The following is a 22,537-nucleotide window of genomic DNA, read 5'->3' on the forward strand; positions in this document are numbered from 1 at the left end:
CACACTCTTACTCTCTCTCTCTCTCTCTCTCTCTCTCTCACACACACACACACACACACTCCCTCCCTTCCCCGAGCTCCTTTTAAAATACAACTAAGAAATGTGTTTTACATAACGACAACAGGAACATCCTCATCTCACTTCTGCGATGGAGCATGTGATGGCAACATGGTGAGGCTTTTAAAGGCGTAGCCACGCGTAACTGCAGCCTGTGGGTGGTGGTGGTGGAGGGGGGGGGGGTGCCCGTTTGGACCCACCCCGGTAACTTTGTCGGAGGGGTCGGCAGCGGCGTCCGATGGACATGGTGATGAGTGCGCTGCAGCCCGGAAGCACCTGTAAACAAACAACCTGTCTCAAAGTGCTGGTTTTGGCCTGAAATCCTCTCTCGTGGTGCTTCCGGGACTGCTACTAGGTATGTGTGAGTGAAACCCAAATGAAGGTTTTTTAATTGTCTTTATCTATTTGTTTGTTTGTTTGTTTGTTTGTTCTGTGTGTAAACATGTACACCCCCTGAAGCAAGAGGGCAGAAACCCGTAGAAGCTCTTAACAAGTCATTTTGCATGTTTGTTGTATAATGCATTTCAAAAATGGGTTAATACGTAGCCTAGGTGAATATGAATTGTCATATTGTATTAATCATTTATATATATTATCATATATGCATACATTTAGCATGTTAAACGGATTGAAAAACTTTTGCACAGTTGTAATATTGGAGGTAACCAAGTGGAGTTCTCAAAAGGCCCCAGATAATTTCATGTCCTTGTCTTTGGTGTTTTCCACAAGCTCCTGTTTAATATCTATTATATCTGTAAATATCTTTTTGTGTCACAAAGACATCCTAAGAGTGTTTTTTTTTTTCTCAAAAAAGGTACAGGTTAGTTTCCGGTTTCCTGGATTCTGTAACATAAATGTTGTTCTTCAGCCCTGAAACAGGTCAATCAAACCATGCTTATTTGCCTATGCCTACTATCTTCAATGAAAAAGGACCACCAAAACTAAAAAGCCATATTTTCTGTTACAGATTTATTTGTAGTTATATTTTAACCCAGGACTTCAATGCCTCACGGTGGCACATTAAAAGTTTCCATTCGCATTAGTAATAATGCAGCACATAAACAAAATCAACTGTGACACAACCAGTCAAAGCTGAAAACAGCAGTAGGAGCCCAGTGGAGAGGAGACTCTGTCATCACACTTCTGCTGCTTCAGTTGTGGAAAAACAAAGACTACAGTGTGATTTCTGATGAACTGTATGGTCCTTTGGCTAGTGTAAGAGAAATACATATTTATATATATATATAAAACATTGGGTAACTACATCAGTATCTTTTTCACCCTCTCTGGTTTTAGGCAATCATGATTAAAATAAAACAGTCTTGCACACCCACATTGGTTTTTTCACTTCCTCTAATTTGGATTATATTGGATTATATGGACTCAGCCATTTGGAGTGATAGAAGTGTAACTCCCCCAGTCTATGAGGTGCCCCAAAACGAACAGGAAACAAGGAAACACTATGTTTATACAGCTACCCAGTCCAGAAAGATCAAATCAGGAACAATAGGTGACAATTCTCTGGTACTCAAAGATTGATCTTTATTTTGGTTATGCCCTAAATCTTCCTCTTGCTCCAATGTAGGGATGAATCAATGAACAATTACAGAGTTGATTTCCATGAAATTCGGAGCTGACATCCACACACGCCTCTGGATGATTTGTGGCCTAAGCATTTCATTTGAAAAGGTTCAGTTTCTTTAGTCAGGACTTGCTACCATTAAAACTAATTACATTCCCGTCAACATTAGCTGTACTTTGTGTTATGTGGTAATCAGCAAACATTAGCATGCCACCACACTTTGGTGAATATTGTAAACTACACTTGCTTATCATCAGCATGTAAACATTATGCTGAGCATGTTTGCTTGCTAACATCAAACTGTAACCAACCATAAAATACCAATATGGCTAAAAATGTGGTAATCTGAAATATTTTTTGGGTCCAATCAATATCTTTTCAGTTTAGCGCGGGGATTTAGTTGGTTGTTCTACGGTGACAACAGACTGTGATTTGTGAAAACCACCACTATAGCTCACTGTTTTAGACTGAAATGATCATGGTTTCATTGTGGGCTTGATATTATGGAGCACGCAAAACGTAATTTTAAAAGCATTGCACAGTCTTGCACATTATTACGCAGGCGCAATGAAACTACTTTGGGTCATTTGACCAAGCCTGTAATTGATAACTATTGGACAGTGAAATGGACAACAACTTCCTAAGCTATCCTGGCTCATTATGTAACATTCAATTTACCCATTTACTGCCAATGTAGAGCTTATCCTTAATTACACACACACACACACACATTAGGATTCACAATTAAGCTGAATCAGGATCCAGGATGGTTGAAGAGAACGTCTGCTAACTAGATGTTGCATAAAAAGAGAAAAAGAGACAAGCTAGAACATGAAGTGTTCCTGTGTCAACAGCAGGGTACACAAGCCCCTGTTCTATGGTGTCTTATCCTCTGTCCACCACACATGACATATGACAATGCCATATTTACACACCCACACATATTGTTTTTCTTTCTCTAAATGAAAAGGCAACTGCTTGATATTATTTGCCCTCCTTATGAGAAACAGACAAGTGACCGGATTGGCAAGGATGTGCAGTTATTCTCTCTCACACTTTACTGTGTAAAACAGGAAGTTTGCACCAGTACACTGGGTTAGAGACATCACATATTAACTGTTACAGTAACTCTGCCCAGCTTCCCAGCAATCATTCTATCTCAGTAGTATCAAATATGTGCCTTTTAATCTCTTGAAACATTACCAACATTGCCAGCTTACCAAAGGGTGTTGGGGGAGATGTTAACAAAGATGTCATTAAGTTGACTTGTGGGAACTTCACAGTTGTTTGTTGTATGTCAAAACAATGCATGCCAATTAAACCAGAAAATGACAAAGATGGGTTGGAGAACAAGCGTCAAAGGATATCAATTTGCTCTTGTAGGAATTGTTGATGTCAGCTAGTGGAAAAACATGTCACTGCTTCAAATCAGACACAGTGCTGGTCTCACGATGAAGCTTTGAAAAGCTCAGAGGTAAAACTTTAATGACTCCCACCCTTCAATGTTTCCAGCATCCTCTTGTTTTGCTTTCTCTATAATGAGCACAGCCAATCACCAATGTAGATTCATGCCGCCTTAGAGAACTTGATAACAAGGCAGGTTGGTCAGTGACTCAGTGAATCATTTGTCTCCCTATTTCCGTGGCATTAACACGGAAGAGCGTTTTTGTGTGATCTAGTGAATTCCTAACAATGGATGATTTTTCTGTCAACCTCGTTGCCTTGAGACTCTTCATTTCTTGCACAGGACTTGTGGGTAATGTATTTCTAATCCTTTCTATCATTCAGAGCAAGTTCTGTCGAGTGAAGTCCTTTCAGTTGTTTCTCCTGGGATTGGCTGCTGCCAACTCGGAGAATATTCTAATTGTTAACATCTATGATATCATCATCCTTGAGACTTCCTCAACCACCACTGGCACTTGGCTGTGTAGCTCCTTAAAGTTCCTGACTCTTTTCGGTGAGATTACCAGCATCCTCTTCACTGTCCTCATCAGCATTTTCCGCTACCAGAAGCTGAGAAATGGCAGTAAGAGGGTCAACCTCCCAATCTGCATGGATAGCATCAGATCAGCCACAATGTTGAGTGGAATTTGTGTGATCCTCTCCTTCCTGGTCAGTCTCCCTGTTTTTATCATAAACCAGGAAGTCCCTGCAGGAAACATCACACAAAAAACAAGTGGCTGCCCTCCAGACTTTTTTCAGTGTAGTGACAATTATTGCCCAATAGGTAGCCGCTTGTACAAATACCTGTTTATTGTACTGTGCAACCTGCTGCCACTGGTTGCCATCACAGCCACTGGCTGCCTCATCCTTACAGTGCTGCTGAGCCAGAGGAAGATGGTGACACCTGCAGTGAGTGTGAGTGGACTGAGCCAGTTCAGCAAGAAGAGGAAACGTCTGGGTGTTCACCGGAGTACTATAGGTGTACTGGCTGCCATGGGGTTGTTTCAGGTCGACTGGACTCTATATCTGATCTTCCATCTGACTTTCAGCCCCACTGACATTCCTTTTTGGGCTGAAATTGAGTTCTTTATCTCAATTTCCTACACATCTATCAGTCCATATGTGTATGTGATTGGGAATAGCCTGTTTTCACTCAAGAACTGTAAGAAGAGATGATTTAGATCTGTTTGTGTTTTAAAATCCTGGTGATGTCTTGTGCTTGGTGATAGAAAATTAGGTATTATGTTTTTAGGCTGACCATTTAAAATGTTTTAATAATGTTAATTATTTCTCATAGTTTGTTACTAAATTAATAATTTTCACAGTTTTTATAACCTTTATTTCTACAGTAAACCAGTTACAGCTTGGTATCATCTTTATTTACATGTAATATCTAATTAAAAGGTTCATTTGGTACAAAATTTGTCATTCCCATAATATATACTCTTAAATCAGCCTTTTAGCAAATTTATCTTGTGAACGACAAAAGTCTACCTGAAAAATGTTTCTGTGTCCAGAGTGGCTCTCTTACAGCCTTTCAGTGGGAGGAAAGCAAGTGAACTCATGTGGTGCAGCATAACCTAAAATAAACACTCGAGCCATAACAGGTCTCTGCTTCACTCTGTTAAATGCTCTTGCATTGACTCTTGCACTGCCTTCATTGTTCCTATGCACATCTTCACACAACAGCTGTATTTGTAAATGAATATTACACTCCCGTGTGCAAAACAACATGACCTGTGCTCACAGCTCAGTATGCTGATTGAGGAAACAACACTGTTCCTTGACCCAGTCAGCTTCCACTAAAACCTCTCTCATTAGAATGCAAATGCAGAGAGTTGAGTTAAACAATCCAAAACTACTTCTATTTTGACATGATTCAAGGACAGGAAGAAACTTGTAGTTAAGCTTGCTGTCCCCTGTTGAAAATAAAAAAAAAAAAAATCATTCATAGGTCACATATTAGTCATACTGAGGCTGTTTTTGACTAATTTAGTGATGCTTATTTTGATCTGAGTGAACAGATTGATATTAAAGTTCTCTTCATATCAGACGGATTAAAAATGTGATATTGTAGTTTATAAAAATATCTGCATTCAGTATGTGAGCTTTGCACCGCTACACGAACCACAACACACTCTAAAACACGCAGTATTAGGGTTAGGGTTAGACACCACTTATGAAAAAGAAAATACTGTTTAGGTTATAATGAGGTCTGACAAACAGTGATGACCCCGGCTACAGTATATTGTTGGTCATTATTTTTCTCTCTCTTGAAATTTTAACTTTGGCCTCAAATATTATCCTCGCAAAGTAGAGATTACTGTTAGCAGGCTGAGCAATATATCACATCCACTGTCTCAGTGCAAAATCTACTCCATAGAGACAATGGTTTTAAAATGGTGATGATAGATAAAATATTGTTCCTGTCCATGGTAATTGTAACTTGGTTTGACAGTTGTGACACAGCTCACAAAGGCCAATCAAAGCCTGTGCACAACTCATTGTCTACACTGCCACTGCCGATTTTACTTCAGTGACATAACATTTTGGTAGCTGTCAGTATTGTTTGAAATGTGAGTAAAACAACACACACACACACACACAATGCAGTGTTCTTGCACTGGTATCTGCACATCAGTATTAAAGCGTTTTGCACCATAGGCAAGTAAAAAAATAAAGGTGATTATACTAAACAAAATACATTGTTTTTACAGTGTCAAAAGATCAGCAAATTTGAATTTCTGTTAAATAGTAAAAATGTTGATTCTTGTTCTTAAATGGCATGAGCAGTATATACAGTATATTATATTGATATCAAAATATTCAGCAAAGGGTTTTATATGCTCACTATATGTTTATGTTTTTCTATGTTGCAGCTATTTGTGTACGTGTGGGTTTTTTATTATTATTTTTATTATTCACGCAATTTTAAAGACAATGTTTAGATTGCACAGTGAAAACATTATTTAATGCATCACAATCCACGTGGTCATCTGCGCACACCTCTTGTGAAAACTGAATAAGTGGTGGCAAATATTAAAGCCATATTGAAGGGATTATGAAGAGTGTGCACTAACACGTGGCTTTGAGTGAATATCACCTTTACATTTAGTTAATAATATGTCAAATATGAAAAGCTGAACAGTATTGATTATTTGTACTGTTCGGGGTGAACTGGGAGCGAGGGGCTACAGTGCAACAGCACGAGATCCCGATGAGGAGAAGCACCGATGCTTTCGACGATGTGAACTGTTTTCCCACTTCCTCATCCGGTTAGACCCCGCCTTGTTCACTCGATAACATGCCAGTTTGAACATAGTGGTCATGTCTTCCTGGTACATCCATAAAAAGACACTGAAGTCGAAGCTTGTCAGAAAAGTCTCTTCTGTCTGCAATTTTTTTTTTTTTTTTGTTTTGTTTTGTTTTGTTTGTTTGTTAATGGGGTTTTTTGTGTATGTTTTTTCCACAAGCAGTAAATACAAGCACCTCACATGGCATGTCTTTCTCTGTTGAAAATGTACTTTGCAAATCCATGTCCACATTAATGCTGCACCGTTATGATGCAGCAGTGGTCATCTTATTTATTTATTGAATTATAAAGGCAGTGGCCATAACTCCACCCCCTCCAATTGCCACCAATGCAGAATGAAGTGGATATAAAAGCTACCCTCACCCTGTCAATGTAAAAAGAAAAACACGACAAAAGCAAAACAGGAACAAAAACATACAATACAAAACAAAAGAACTTGACATGAAAAAGGTAATCCACTGTGGACCTCTGCAGACAGCTCCAGTCAGGATGTCCTGGTTGGTTACTGTGTGGACTATCTTGCAGAAGGTCTTCATTAACATTTTGAGGGTGAATTACTTGAAAATATGAGTTTTAGCAAAATGCTCTGGATTTTTTGAGTGTTACGATGCAAATAGGCCTCCTTTCTATACCACAAATAGAATTTTAACAAATAAATTAAAAACGCAACAGGGATTTATCTGGTTTTAATACAATCGCTGAGTGCATAAATGGGCTTCAAAAAACAATAGGTAACTACGACCAAGTGGCCAGTGCACACAAGATTCGCCGCGATCCTTCTTTTTGTGTGACAAAATTTGTGTGAACATTTCGGGATGGCTGGTTTGTTTATGATGCTACAGAGTTTTGTTTGGGCAAATATTCCCCTTTTCTGACGCCTCGTCGCCATCTTCAAAAGAGAAACAATCGCCCCTTTGTTTGCGGCTTGTTGAAGAAAAGGTAAAGCAGAAGTTATAGAGGGAGACTATAGAGGTCAGAGTTGGTGGTCTTATGGTGGCTGGATGGGAGCAAAAATCCGCGCAGGTTATTTCTGATGAAAAACTAACTTTTATTTCACTGACGGTGTGTTGTGGTGATTTTATTATTTTTTTATTCGTCAGGCCGCTGACACCATGATGCAAAGCCTGACCTGTAAAATCCTCCACAGGGAGCTTGCGCATTGGCTGTTGGAGCTCGACCGCCATGGTGAACGTGTGACGTCACAGCCCAAGAGCGCGGATGTGTGTGCTTGCGTGTGTCTGTGTGTGTAAACGCGTGCGTGTGTGCGAGAGAGAGAGAGGGTGAGAATGGAAGTGCAGCCGACAAGGTAAAAGAAGTGGAGGAAATAGAAAAGTGTCAGGGCTTCGCTCTCAGCGCGGTAATTGCACGTCGGAAACATTTTCTCGCAAACTTGGGTTGTATTTTAACCGGCGCACAGACTCGGCTCGAGGTGGGAACAAGCGAGAAAAAAATCCCCGGGATGGTGGACTCCCGCTTCCCTCGCGGCCCGGGAATCACGCGCCATTGAAGGGGGTGACATTGTGCATGCGCTTTGGCTGCTCTGCGTGCACGCTCGGGTCGGTTCATACGATTACAGTGGCGTGGCTCTCGGCCTCCATTTGCCACTTAGTGTTTATGGTCGAGGGATCCAGCGAGGCCCGGTGGACGGCGACGACGACGACATGCAACAGTTGGAGTTTCGCCGCGGACGTTGTTGTTGTTGTTGTTGTTGTCTCGCTCTGGGAGCCACGAGGTTTCCATCCGACCCCGAAAGGTGAGGCTGCGGCGAAACCTGCAACTTTTCCAACTTGGTGAGTGCTGGAGCAGGCGGCCTTCCTCTGTGCGGTGTGCGAGGAGGAGAGATGTTATCGAACTACTGAAATTCTTCACTTGGCTTTACATTTCAGCAAAGAAAATCGATCGCACAGTCGGTAGTTGTTAGTTCGTGCGTGAACACGCCGGTGATAATTCATGTGGGCCGTCATTGGTCCAGTTAACACCTTTAGACCGCTGCATCTGTGTGATCAGTGAATTCTGGGGAGAACACGGCGAGAAAAGTGATTCAGATTCATATGATTCCCAGTCGGCGACAGAAATGTGTTGATTCTAGCCGTAAAGGTTTAGACGAAGTGCAGAGTGAGCTTTGAGCGTGTTATCTGTAGTAGAAACAGGCCGGACGGAGCCTTGCAGCCATGTCCTCATCTGGTGAGACCAGGAAGACTGCTGGTCAAGCCCACCAAAGTGGTCTCTCAGCAGCCAAAGTCCAATTCCCTCAGACGTCTAAGAAACTCTGTTAAACTGGGAAATAATGTCACTTTGTGCACTTGTCAATGTAAATACAATCTGTCACCATATAATAATGATGCTGGGAATAGATATGATTTTTTTCTCTAAGTGATTTAGCACTGTCTTATATCCAGACTTAGTTTTTGTTTTTTGTCATCACAACAAAACACTACATCTAGTATAATGCCACACATTTTTGGAAAGATTTCCATTCAACTCCACTTGTTAGGTCAGATATGTCTTACTAGTACTTTGCTTTGCGTATCCATATGTGTTAGAATATGTCACCACCAGCTGCTCCAGGGGCCACACATGGCCAAGGGTTGTAAATAAATCATTATTTCTCCATTAGTAGCTCATTTATTAATTTTCCAGGAGGCCAATTTAAAAATGCTCTGCAATGGTTTGATTAAGTTGTTTATTGGAATATCTGTTGGACACAAAGAGCTCTTCTATGAATCATGCATGTTTGATATCCCCAAACATGGCCCAGATGCTCTTCATCTTACCAAACATTCAAAGGGCTGGAAAACTAAAAGATCATTTCATTTCTTCATGTGATTTCATAGCAAGTACTATTATACTTTTGTAGCATATAATGTTTCAACACTGCTGATGCTACAGCTGGTTGTAAATAGGTAGTTGCATATCTCTCCGTAAGCTTTTTGGAGTCTGATTTTCTTTTCAAATATATATATATATGTGGAAAAGGTCCAATATCATAAAGGGAAATTGTTCCTTTAAAAAAATAGCAAAGTAAATAATACTATAATATTTAAATTAGTTTGGGCCTGTGGAGCAGCACAATGTAGGCTCTACTGATCTCCCATTATGTACATACCTTGATCTATCTTTTGGGTTGTGGCTCTTCAATTTCTGCCAAATTTTGCTCTAGTGTGACTGTGATTGGTTGTGTTATTTGTTTGCATCGTTGGATTGTTTTTGGATGTGACTTTTACATTCTGTCCTGCCTGATTACATCTATGTCTTTAATGAGTGTTGTATTTCCTTGTATCACATAAATGACATTATCATTATTATTATATCCTTTTCCATTAGGTTTCAAATGAAGGAGAAGAACAGTCACTGATGATGCCAGCCACAGAGTCTGAGCCTGCATCTATGGAGGATTCCCATGCAGTGGAAAATGAGAAGGGGAGCTTGATGAATGTCCCGCCACTGGCTGCTCCTTCAACCGTCCCTCCTCCTGCGCCTCCTTTACCTACCGCTAAGAAGAATTTTACTGGTGAGACAGGGATTGAGAACAGAGCTGTCTCCATGGCAAGCATTGACTGCAGCTCAGCTCTCTCTTCACCTACTGAAGCCAGCCCAGCCAAACCTGCTGTAACATCACCTACTACCTTTGAAGGGACTTCTGAAACAAGCCCAGCTACCTCACACATTGCATCAGCATCAGACTCCTTAAGGTGCACTGGGACAAGCCTTGACAACACCTCAGGATCACTTCCATTGCTGTCTGGGTTGCCCTCTGCCCCGTTCGGCCATCTAGACCCAGAGAAGGACTTTTCTCCTACACTGACCCTCAACGGTGTCACTGTTACTCTGGAGAATAACAGTGTGTGGAAGCAGTTCCACAGCTATGGAACAGAGATGATTCTCACCAAACAGGGACGCCGCATGTTTCCTTATTGCAGATATCGCCTGACGGGTCTACACCCTGAGCGCTATTACAGTCTGGTTCTCTCCATAGACCCTTTTGACAAGTACAAGTATCGGTGGAACAAATCCAAATGGGAGGTATATGGATCAGCGGATCAGCATGCCCAGCATATGGTCCGGTCCTTTTCCCACCATTACTTATCCTGTAAAGGCTCAAACTGGATGGGTAGCTTGGTGTCTTTTTATAAACTGAAACTGACCAATAATTTCCAAAGCTTTGAGGATCATATAATCCTACACTCCATGCATCGTTACATTACAAAGCTACATGTCATACCAGTCCCAGATGGAGGGGCACTCAACCCATACCAGGATTTGGGACCCGAAAGCATGACTTTTACTTTTCCACAAACTGAATTTATGGCTGTGACAACCTATCAGAACTATCGAATCACCCAACTGAAAATTAATCACAATCCATTTGCAAAAGGCTTCAGGGAGGATGGAAACTACTCTCGTCTAAACAGGAGTACTACAGAAATTCAACCTTTGGTGAGAAGAGATCTTCATCCCCCCGTTTCTGAACAGAATGAAAGCAAAGATGAGGCCATTGACTTAAGGTGAGTTTTGCATGTTGTAACATCTGATTTAGTTTGTTTGCCACACACTAATGTTTATCTTACAGATGACAAGGTGCTGTGTGCGATTGGTTGAAAAACTTTATGCTTCATATGAACAATATATGCTCATTATGTATTTGGCTGATACATTTTTGTGTGAAGTCATTAAAAATGTGCCAATTTGCTAATTCAAATTATAATAACTGCAGTAATAAGAAAATTCTAACATGTAATAAAGATAAAGGAAATTACCATTGATTAGGTAATTTAGGAATGAATTTAAATATTTAAAACATTTATAATGAGATTGTGGTTGGTCATTCAAAGATGCAACAATACATACAGAATTTGGACACCATATCACACCTGCTTCAAGTACTTTGACATCTACTATTCATTTTAGCCTTTTCTTACCATTGACTAAACTTACCCCTTGGCCAGAAGTAACATTTTATTGCAAGTGTTTTATATTGAATTGAAAACAATGTGAGGAGTTTGATTGTCTTCGTACCGAAATTAAACTTTGTATTGAGACAGTGAAGTGTAGGAATGACAAGTACATGGACATAACTAGGGAGAGAGGTGTCTGTAAAATTACTGTAGTCAGCGTATTACAATATCATAACTTGATGCTGTGCCATCAGAAATGTAATGAATTTTCTAATGAGAGCATCATTAAATCCTTTTCACCTTTTTATGTGTTAAAGATCCATTAACTGTTCCCTTTTATGCGTCTGACAGCATGAAGAATCACACTGTTCCGGCTCCTCCCTCAAATGTGCAAGAGAATCGACTGGTCCTGAAGCCCATAATGTCTTCTCCTGCCACTAAGGATGAACCATATGTCTCCTGCATAAGAGGCAAGCATGCCCTCGGTGAGCTTGTGCTTGTCCAACAGCGTCCAAATGTGAAATCCAAGGAAGGAAATTGCACACCTAAAGGCATATGTAGGACTTCTACCTCCTCTGCCTCTAAGTGTTCGCCTTGGAACCGCAGAAGAAAGAAGAAGCTTAACAGACGTTGGGCGAATTCCCGGGGAAAAGACCGGAAGACTGCTGCTGCCACTGCCCCTCCAACTGTCGTCCACAGCCCATCTCTGAGTCTGGCTTTGCAACCAGAGCTAGATGATGTTGAGGGCCTGATGTTTGTTTCATTTATCTCTAAGGTAAAACACTGCAAATTTCCTGTAAAGAATCCTCCGTATGCAGCAGCATATCTGGTTCATTTCAGCTTGGTAGCTCCTCTAGTGAGCCAGTGCATGTCAACAAAGTTCTTCACTGAAGTTGTACACATTCTTGAAAATGCATTTGTTGCTGTGTATCAAAATAATTTTTAGGGCAGTGTAGGAAAAGACCTGGAAAATATGTAAGCAGTAGTGTTCTATTGTGTCACAGGAGGCTCTAGAGGTCCATGTCATGAACAAGCCAGCAAATAATTCTGCGTCAATCTCTCCTGTTTCCCCAACAACTCAGAAGAAAATAGGTGAGCGGTGTAGAGATTGTTACTTATTACTTTGGCTGCTTAACCTGTATTGTTCTACTGTAACCCAGTTTTATTTTACTCAGCTAAGAGTGAAGCATGTAAAACATTTGTGCAACATTTCAGGGGATGTGATAGAGACGGATGAAGCAAAGATAGCCCGCTTTGAGGCCATCCTGCTGCAGGACTTCAGAGCTCTCAAACACAGACAGGTTATACATCCTGTTCTGCAGGAAGGTGAGATTAATACAAGGACATAAATGTCTCAGTGGTTGAGAAGGTTATAGCAAGTAATGTAATAAGAATGTATTCACTTTTTGACTCATTTTGTCCTTTTGTAGTGGGTTTGAAGTTGTGCTTCATAGACCCCACAAAGTCCATTGACCTGCAGTATCTGGGGGTTCTTTTGCCACTGCCGCCGCTGAAACTACCAGAAGAGGGTGATGCCTTGGCTCTGTCTCTTGGTGGTAAGTTGGATTTACCTTGACAGTTTGTGCTTGGTTGAAGGTATGACCTTGTACACATATTTGTAATGGTGACAGTGTTGCAATAAAGAACAACTGAGAAATAAATGCTAAAGTTTATCATTTGAGTTTATTTCAGATAGTCTGCCAATTGGGGGGCGGTTTAGCCGTATAATGTTAGAATCTGAACTGTAGTTGTAGGATTCAAAGACTTCCTCTGTTTACCTCAGACACAACTTCCTAACACATGATTGTTTGTGTTCTTCTAATTGGATGGAAATTAAGTAAATTTCTTCAATTGGTGTAAAGTAGAAATCCTTTAAAACCAGCATTGCAATACACCTCGATATGGCCATGCGTCAGATCAGACCTGAATTTAACATCCAATGTGAACAGCAATAAGTACAGGTGTGAACAAAGTTGAGATCATTGCATTTGACATCCGAGATCAGTTTCTGCAGCTGCATTTAAGCCTACGTGGTAAAACATTTAATGTTTGTGTGCCATCTCCTTGACCTTAACTAACACAGGATGTTTCTTTGACAGAAAAAAAACTACCCTTCATCTCCAGGACAGGAAAGACAAGTGATGTGACAAAAATAAAAGGATGGAAAAACAAGTTCATAAAAAGCAAACAAACGTCTCCCTCTGTCTGTGATGGTGAGGTTTGCTCGTCTTGTTTTATGTGCAGTACCCTTTTATCATGCAGTGGGATTAGTACAGTCATTCTAATTACCAAACGATTAACTGAACTGAAACCAGCGGAATGCATTTGTATCTGATTCATTATTCCTCATTGATAAATTGAAGTTGCTTTATTCTTTTTCTCCAAAAGGATTACAAAGGAACCTATCTGCCTTCTGCAGCAATATGCTGGATGAGTACTTGGAAAGTGAAGCTCAGCAAATTAGTGAACGGGCTGCTGCCTTCTCCACAAACCCAGAGGGCTCAGTGGTCTATCAGCTGCCTGCTAAAAGCTCCAGCTATGTGAAGACCCTAGACAGCGCACTTAGGCATCGAAATGCTGCATCAAAACTCCCATTGGGGGCCAACAAACCTTGTCCCCTTTCCCACAAACCCCTCCTTTACGCTGCCCTGACGTCACCGGTTCCTCCTCTGGCCAGCCCTACACCTGTTCAAGCAAATGCTGCTTCACAGAGGTGAGCAAGGCCATATTTATAATTTTAACATTTCGTCTCAAGCTTTCTTTATTTGTACCTTAAAGAGTCATGGTAAATATTTGAATGTGTTCAATGTTATTCATGTTTTTCCTTTTTTGGTAATCACACAGCAATGCTACAGCAATATTGAGCAAAAGGAAAACACATTTCCAAATTATCGTTCAGAGTATTATTGTACACACATCCATTTACAGTTTCCACTTGTCCTTTGTTCTTGCAACAGTCATAATTTATATTTATATCATTTGATAGGTATAACTATATATTTTAATTTTTTAATATCCTGCTTAGACTAGTTGTATTTTGTTTTAATCACTTGTTCGCTAAAGTTTCAATGACTTGGTGCCACTGATTGCAGGACAAATGGAACATGTTTGCACTGCAAAGTCATTTGTCTTTTCATGTAACAAAACCATCTTTTTGTTCACCTCAACTATTGTGGACAACATGAGCTTTGTCCTAATGACAAAGTGCTTTTTCCAATTTTGTGTGAATAAAAATGAACACAAGTAATCTGCTCTTGATTTTTCTTCAGATCATCTACATCCCTCCCAGGGTTCAGCCAGAGACCAACAACGAGCCATGGGCAGAACCAAGGGTTGGCCCACAGAACTGCTGGCTTCACTAAGTTCCAGTTTAAACTGCTGCAGATGGAAATTGCCTCCCTAAATCAGGGTGAGAGCAGAACACAGCTGACTCCAGAAAGACTGTCAGTGGCCCTGTCAGTTATCCTTACAAAAGAGGTTTGTAAAATACTGTTGAGTACTCTCTGTTTTGATATTAAAGATGATGGTCTTTGTGACTAAAAACATTTGAAACATTCTTTTGTTTGTTTGCTTGTTTTGTTTTTTTAACCTAATGTGAATGTTGGGTGCCTTCTTTACTTTTTGTTCAGATGCTGCCAAATCAAAAACTACCAAAGTGTTTAAAATACAAAGTTGGGGGACCTGAATGTGGTCAGGAGTTCTGCAGACTGGGCTGTGTCTGTTCCAGTCTCCAGCACTTCAACAGAGGCCCCCTCCACTGCCGGCGGCCTGAATGCATGTTTGGCTGTGCCTGCTTCAAACGCAAGATCACCAAGATTTGTACAGGGGAGAGCAAAAAACAAATCCAACCTCTTTACTGTAAGATCAAGTTACTTTTATATAATAGTGTACGTTGTTTGATTAGGGTGGCACTGTGGCATACTGGTTAGCACTGTTGCCTCACAATAAGAAGGTCACAGGTTTTCCTCCAGGCACTCTGGTTTCCTCCCACCATTCAGAGACATCATGTTTGGCTTAATTGGTGACTCTAAAAGACTCTAAACCCCTAAGTCTGAGTGTGAGGGGTTGTTGGTCTCTGTGTGTCTGTGTGTTGGTCCTGTGATGGACGGGTGAGCTGTCCAGTGTGAGCTGGGATTGGCTCCAGCACCTCCACAGTCCAGAAACGGATAAATGGTTGAATATGAATGAATGAATGAACATTGTTTGATTACTCTATTATGGTTACTCCAAAATGTATTGATGGCAGTTAATTGGATCACATTTTAAATACCATTTAATCTTTTGGATTTCTGTAGTAGTTTTGGTTTCCTGTTCAGTTTGGTGACAACCATTTATAATTGAATCAGATGCTTTTGTCACTCCCCCAGCTATTAATGATATGGAGGATGCAGTTCAACCTCACCCAGGCTCCCACACAAAAATACTCTGGGACCGCAATATTCATGATTTAGATCCAGAGCCGCTATTTGTCCCCCAACCTTCTCTGTGTTTGGTCCCTTCAAAGGCTCCAAAACGCAGCGTTGCACCTCGTCCAACTCAACCGGTAATCTTTATGAATTTATTTGAAGCTTTTCCAAACATTTTGCTTTATCTTACTGATTTATTATTTTAAATATTACGTATTGTTATTTGTAAGTGTATTAGATATGACAGGGCTTAATTTTTAAGTTTGTTTCTCAATCTGTCACTCTATATTTCTTGATCATTTCAGATAAGAGAGGAGGACAAGGACCCAGTGTATAAATATTTGGAGAGTATGATGACATGTGCGCGTGTTAGAGAGTTCAACAGCATACCTCCACCTGAAGTTACCATAGAGCCAAAGATTCTTCATACGTCAACACCAAACACTAATACAAAACTGCAGAAGATAACCACTGAAGACTTGCGGAGACAAGACTATATTACTGAGACTAAAAAAGCAGGTAAATAAATGAACTGAAAATTACAATAACCAAAACACTCGTAAGTTGTCCTTTTCATTTTAAGGCTCTTGGCCCTTTGTGTTTAGATGGATAACCATCTATATGTTGATCAATAAGTCTCTACATGTCCTTCAGCAGATGGGACCTGTCAGGAATCGACCAATGAAACAGAAGCAAGGAAGCAAATACAGATCCATTCAGCCTGTCAGTGGGATAAGGACAGGAAAATGGTCCTTGAAGCTTTGTATCAACGTATGAATCAGAATAAGTTGTCGCAGCGTTTCTACATAGGACCTTATCGCATCCGCCCAATCTCCAAGGTCTACATCCAGAAGCCCAGTGGTTCCATCATCACTTACAGGGTAAGTCTCTGTCGCAGTCCATCTATGTAATATTTATGTGTTTATGTCCGGTATGTTTGCAGCGTAATTTAAGAAGCTGTAGTTAATCCAGAAAATCCTTCACTATGAGCACGAGGAATACCTACAGTAATTTATTTCTGAATATTTTAGATTTTCAGTGATTGTCTTAAAATAGTGTTCTTTAATTTAAAAACTTAAATTAAAGAATTTTGGATGATTTCGACCTGTTCCCACTTTCCTTTAGGTACACATCAGTAAACCATCAAAAGCTAGCGATAATGAGGAAGATGAAAATGATGATAGTGAAGAGGACAGTAAAAGCTTTGAAGACGATGTCAATGCATTGGAGAATCTCTGCCAATTTGAGGAGTCGGAGATTCATTATGGAGTCACACCATTTCTGGGTGGAGTTTTACCTGCAGGGAGGCTGAGAGCCAGAACCAAACCTGTTGGCTGCCAAGCCAATGGGCTTATACAGGTCAGGCTCAAGGAAATGCCAAGCATCTGAAATGTTTTTGGTGTGGATTTACATCTCATAATCTGACTAAAGACCTTGATAAAGGAAAAGCATAAATGCACACTTCAATTTTACTGATTATACCACATACTTCCTATTTTATAGGTAAATAGTAAATCCTACAATCAGGCCAGACTGTTGCTGGGCACTATGGGATCGCTACATCCAGCTAACCGTCTTGCAGCATATGTCACAGGCCGGCTGCATGCTCCCACTGACACTTCCAATAAATGTTCTCAGAAACCAGCACCTACACAACAATGCAATACTCTTGGTACTCTCCGCTTAAAAGCTGCAGGAACAGTAGTCCCTCCAGTTGTCATTTCAAGGAAAACCGCTGATCTGAAAATACCAACACAAGTTCCAGGTAAGATTGTCTCTGACTGACTTCCTTTCAATCTCTAAATGTACCACTTTTAAATTTGGCCACTTGGCCAGCAAATCTCTCAACTAAGACTCCTGTCATTTTGTGGGAAAAAGATCTATCAACTACAATTTGTGTCTACATTAATTATCAGATCTTGTTATAAATGGTGTGAAAAACTGTGCTGCTGTTGTATCAACATTAAGTTGATTATTGCCAATACCCCCAATTTACAATATTAGAGATTTAAATCCAACACTTATTGGGTAATTATTTGTTTGACAAGCCTTGCTTGCATTTTTTGCATTTCAGCTCAGGTCCAGCCAAACACCTGGAGAAAAGGATTCACTACGTTGCCTCTTCACTTACAAGAGTCCTCCACCCTTCACCCTGCCCAGATGTTCATCTCGAGCCAACGTAGCTCAGTCAGTTCCTTCCAGAACAGCTCCAAATCCTCACCTGTCTCTCTCACAGTGTCGCCCTCACTGAAAACCCCAAGCTTCCTGGGACAGAGTGGGACATATTCATTCAGAATCTGTCCTCCTACCAGCCAAAGCACCACAAGTCAGAACCTACCTGGAGTTGCCTTACCAGGGGGCTTCACTCTCATTCAGCTCCCAAATCCTGGAACTGATGGAGCTGCACAGCATGCAGGAACTGTTAATGCTAAAGACATGGCTACTGTGGATAAAGCCCCTCCCCAGAGAGAGCCTCTGCTTAATTTTGGCCACTTAGCAGCTAAGTTGGATGCTGTGCAGTCTGTTTCCTCATCTGAGCTGATGTGTGATGAAAAGATGCCTACAGATGAGAGTGATGAAGCCAACTGCAGAAAGGTGCAATCAAGCCTAGATATTCCCTCTGATGGCTTAAGCTCCGACTCATCAGACTACTGTGTTGACGAAGATGTAAGTTAACAGCATGGACTTTTTTAATTTATTTGAAACTGGCATACAATTTATATTGCATGAACAAAAACTCAGTATAGCAGATTCTGTGGTTTGTGTAGTTGTAGTAGTGGCCACAGTCATTTTAGAAACTCCACTCTCACTGTTTCATTGTTCAGGAGGAGCCAGTGGACATTGAGACTGTGGAAGTCGGGCAAGAAATGGCCATCTCAAAAATGAGGGAAGCTGCAATGAGGAGAATCCAGGAGTCACGGTAAATCTGACCACTGCCTATGACATTGACGTATTAATGTTTGAATTTGGTTGTGAGTTATATATTACATATTACACATTTATAAATGTAATATATACATGTGTTCCTTTCTACCTCTAGAGATTCCAGTGATGATTTTGGATCATCCAGAGAATTCACTATGCAGGTGGAACAACCATTCATCTAAAATAATTTTCACAAAACTGATATTGATGTTGATTATTTTATTTCACCAAACGTCGAAGAGTTTATCGGTTTAACGTTAGAAAATGCATTTTAAAGTAAATGAGAACGTGTGTGTTGAATGCATTTCTTATCACAGCCACTGTCTCTATAACAGGATCAAATGGATGAGTGTAAAGACACACAACGACGAAAGTACCACATTGTGGTAGAAAGGCAAAGACGCTCTGAACAGCGGAACCTCTTCAACAAACTCCAGACTGTCCTCCGAAGTGACCCCAAGGCCTCCAGGCATCACCTTCTCTCACTGGTCAGTCCAACATGAGGCTTTTGTTTTTGTTTTGTTTTGGGAGATTTTGTGGGCCATGAGAAATCATTGCTCATTTGGAAAAACATAAAGAAAAAAATTATTTTAATTAAGCCATACGCCCCCATCAAGTTTGTGATTCAGTGTAGGTGAATATGAGGGGTGTGCCCTAAACGTTGATTCATAAAAGAATCGCGATTCTCAATTACCACGATTCAGAACTGATTTAAAATTTTTAAAATTAAACAAATCTGCAGGCTGTCTGTCTCCATTTTGTACATGGGACCTCCTGACGTCACCACGCAGCTATAAGATGTGGACGTTGTGTCTGTGTCCTTACAAATTGTGTTGCCAAGTAACTGTTTACACACGTCAGTATTTATTCCTGATCAAGATTGAACAGCCTGGGGTTTTCTATGTTTTCAGGCTCTAAAGGAAATCCAGAAGCTGGTTGAGACCTCCAGGTGTCTAGAAGAGGAAAAAAGGAGGCTGATTGAAATGCAGGCTGTCTATGTGAAGGAGCTTTCTCTTTTGTCTGGTATGTTCAGTTTTGTTGCTGCATGTCGAGGACCTGAATTAATTAAATGAAATGCAGCTGCTCGTGTCTGGATGAGCAGAATAAGTGACACATGTATATGTGTGTGCGCCAATGCATGTGTAGTGTGTGTATGTAGGCGATCTCAATGAAACTTGTTTTTGGTGTAAATAATTACTTTTTTTTTTTTTTTTTTCCTTCTTCTTATCTTTAGGGAGGTCAGAAAATATGATTCAACACAAGTTGAAGGATATCTGCAAGAGGCAAAAAACCAGAGAGAAGACAATGAAATTGAGACCATTTTCCCATCTACTCCAGTCCAGAGCTGCTCTCCTGCAAGCCACACAACCAGATTCCAGTGTGAAGTCCACACCGCTGTTACAGCCTGACTTCTGTGTGGCTTTATCTACATCTCAGAGAAATGCGCCGCAGATGATGTACCCACTTCGGTCTAATCTCCCTAAGTCCCAGGTGTCAAACTTTGAGGACCAGGAGGAAGCGACAAAAGCTCCAGCTCCTCGGGTCACGCAATGTCAGGTCCCATCGGTTCCAACATCTCAGGCCACTTCAGCCCAGGAAGGAAACGCAACCGTATCCTCTACATCCAATTCCCGGAACTCAGTCACTCGCACTACACAGCCCTTAACTCTTCCTCTGATTCGCTCTAAGACCGGCCGAATCATTCTTCCCTCATGTCTGAAACCAAGTAAGTTGTTGTATTTCTCATCACCTCCTGACTTTACCTTTTGTTGAGTTCTTCCAGTTAAATTTGTTATTGCGTTATTAAAGTTGTTTTAATTTTTGTCTTCTTACAGTTGGTAATGGCTTTTACAGACTGATGTTTATGAAAGCCAAGCCGAATGGAGAAGTTGCCAAGGTTAACACTTCAGCTAATATGCATCCCTCTGATGTTGGCTCAAAGAACCAGAAGAGTTTTGCTACATCAGACAACCCCTCAGTTTCAGAAAGCAAATGTGTTCCAGAGGAAGGCAAAACTACACCCTCAAAATTTGATTCAAAGCATTTATCTGCAAAAATCCCCCTGACTGAGCTTGGCCTCCTTCACAAATCAATTCAAGGGCCTTTGAAACCTGTGGAGGATAGTAGAGAGAAGGACAAGGTGGCAGGCTTGAACAAACCAGTGTCAGCTGACTGCTTGAGTTTTAAGCGTACACATCAGGTCCATCCTTTGACTGAGGCTGAAGATCCGAACACTTCTGTGGTCCAGCGCCGTCAGGGCAGGCCTCGAAAGAATTCTGTTCACCCTGTTAGTGAAAATGAAAAATGCACTGTGGTAGAAAAGCCCAGGAAAAGTCAAAGTAAAATGGATATTCAGGTTGAAGTGAAGCAAAGTGAAAGAAGTTCTTTTGATGTGCCAGAGAGACGAGCTAAGGGCATTTCTGTAATGGTCAGCGATGTGGCAGATAGCCCTGTACCAGCGAAACGACGGAGAGGAAGGCCTCCGAAGAGAAAGAGAAAGAAGGCTGCTCACAGATGGGGTCCAGATGGTCAAGAAAGTCCATCAAAATCAGACGAGGACAGCCCTGTCAGACTTTATCGCCCTTTTAAAAGCCCTGATACTCAACCCATGGCAGCATCCACTTTGTCCGGCGCTGTAAACACATCGCGGCCATTAACAAGAAGCGCTTTAGGAAAGGACTTCCCCAGTGCAAAGAAACGCTCCTGGGTAGACATAGAAAAGGAACTGGAGCCAGAGCTTGAATATGAATAGTTCTGTCATCTTTCATTAGCTACAAAAGTCAACACACAGTTGTTTAACCTCAGTCTCACACTGAACCTCACACCTCTTGGAGGCCACTGCATCTGTCCCAGCCGCCTCCTGCTCTGTTTATTTGTGTGAGCAAACCACATGGATCATTGAAAGTTTCACCAAATGTTCCTATGTGTAAATCCAAAGGACCAGAGGTGCTGTGAATCACTTAAAGCTGCTCTTTTCTCTGTGTTGGGACCCTCTTTCATACTACAGGCACCTGATGTAAGCATGTCGGAGAAAGCATCAAGTGACCTGCTGAATGTACTCCCATGATCATTTTTGATGTTTCTTCGTGAGGGCCATCTACATTCATGTTTATTTTTTGTCAGGAAAACAATATTAGATTTATTCAAATTGTGTTTGTGTTGAAGTCAGTTATTATTAATCTGTTTTATGCAAATGAAAATAAAAGTGTACAGATTAGACTGAGAATGTTAAATCTTGCAATGTAAGTTAAATTGTCTGTATCTCAAATGGGATCAGACAGGACACTGCATCATTACCTCTGTTCAATGTAAATGTTAACATTTGTCTTTGTTTTACTGAGAGCTGGTATGATGAACATTTTCTTATTAGATTTGTCACTAACTGTGAAAATCATCTGTAGTAGCACTTTATATTTTCCTTTGGTGTCTATGTAGTGACAGTAATGAATGGTAAATTAGGGAATTTGTTCAGTAATATTCATAAGCTTGATATGTCACAAGCAATAAAGATAAAATCTAGTAGCCATGTATTGTGTGTATAACAGTAACATGTAAATATTGTATTTCTTTTTTAATTGCAATATATTTTTCTCATGGAGAGCTTTTGAAACACTGGTTTTCCTCTTTAGCGAAGTGGAAAATGTGACATATCATGTGGTTTTGAAATCAATAAAATCTACAAGCATTTACTAATGTACACTGTAGTTTGTCATTCAAGGGAATCAAACTGTGGTCCTCGAGAAGAAACAACACTGCAGAAATTCCATATTTGTCTTAAAAGACCATTAGAAAACTGAATTCGGCCTGTTCTGTCCCAATTGGACTGTTTTCTTCATATGGATTAAGCCCTAATCTCACCCTGAGTAAAATAGGCACCAATTAAAGCCTTTTGTGTGGCCAGAAAAGTGACCATATG

General features: G+C 40.7%; 2 protein-coding genes across 2 annotated transcripts; both read left to right on the forward strand.

The window, feature by feature from the left end:
• The first annotated feature begins 3,331 nt into the window (after positions 1-3,331).
• On the forward strand, positions 3,332-4,258 carry ora6 (olfactory receptor class A related 6). The gene has a single exon (XM_029496758.1). The coding sequence runs from the start codon at positions 3,332-3,334 to the stop codon at positions 4,256-4,258; it is 927 nt and encodes a 308-aa protein (XP_029352618.1).
• Positions 4,259-7,680: 3,422 nt separating this feature from the next.
• On the forward strand, positions 7,681-22,298 carry mgab (MAX dimerization protein MGA b). The gene is made up of 22 exons (XM_029496454.1): positions 7,681-8,185; positions 9,720-10,900; positions 11,642-12,065; positions 12,295-12,382; positions 12,506-12,616; positions 12,721-12,846; positions 13,390-13,503; positions 13,679-14,003; positions 14,560-14,767; positions 14,920-15,148; positions 15,658-15,833; positions 16,002-16,215; positions 16,351-16,577; positions 16,822-17,055; positions 17,200-17,461; positions 17,771-18,363; positions 18,522-18,616; positions 18,737-18,782; positions 18,957-19,109; positions 19,533-19,644; positions 19,856-20,347; positions 20,457-22,298. The coding sequence occupies exons 2-22, from the start codon at positions 9,750-9,752 to the stop codon at positions 21,371-21,373; spliced, it is 6,297 nt and encodes a 2,098-aa protein (XP_029352314.1). The 5' UTR covers positions 7,681-8,185; positions 9,720-9,749; the 3' UTR covers positions 21,374-22,298.
• The last annotated feature ends 239 nt before the right edge of the window (positions 22,299-22,537 follow it).

The sequence above is a fragment of the Echeneis naucrates genome, chromosome 24 (genome assembly GCF_900963305.1).
Source record: "Echeneis naucrates chromosome 24, fEcheNa1.1, whole genome shotgun sequence".
NCBI lineage: Eukaryota > Metazoa > Chordata > Actinopteri > Carangiformes > Echeneidae > Echeneis > Echeneis naucrates.

Excerpts from the sequence above, each read along its gene's own strand:
- ora6 (XM_029496758.1), top strand. The coding sequence starts at position 3,332 with ATGGATGATTTTTCTGTCAACCTCGTTGCCTTGAGACTCTTCATTTCT.
- mgab (XM_029496454.1), top strand. The coding sequence starts at position 9,750 with ATGATGCCAGCCACAGAGTCTGAGCCTGCATCTATGGAGGATTCCCAT. Across the intron at positions 13,504-13,678 it reads GTCTCCCTCTGTCTGTGATG|GATTACAAAGGAACCTATCT; the intron begins GTGAGGTTTGCT and ends TTTCTCCAAAAG. Across the intron at positions 14,004-14,559 it reads GCAAATGCTGCTTCACAGAG|ATCATCTACATCCCTCCCAG; the intron begins GTGAGCAAGGCC and ends ATTTTTCTTCAG.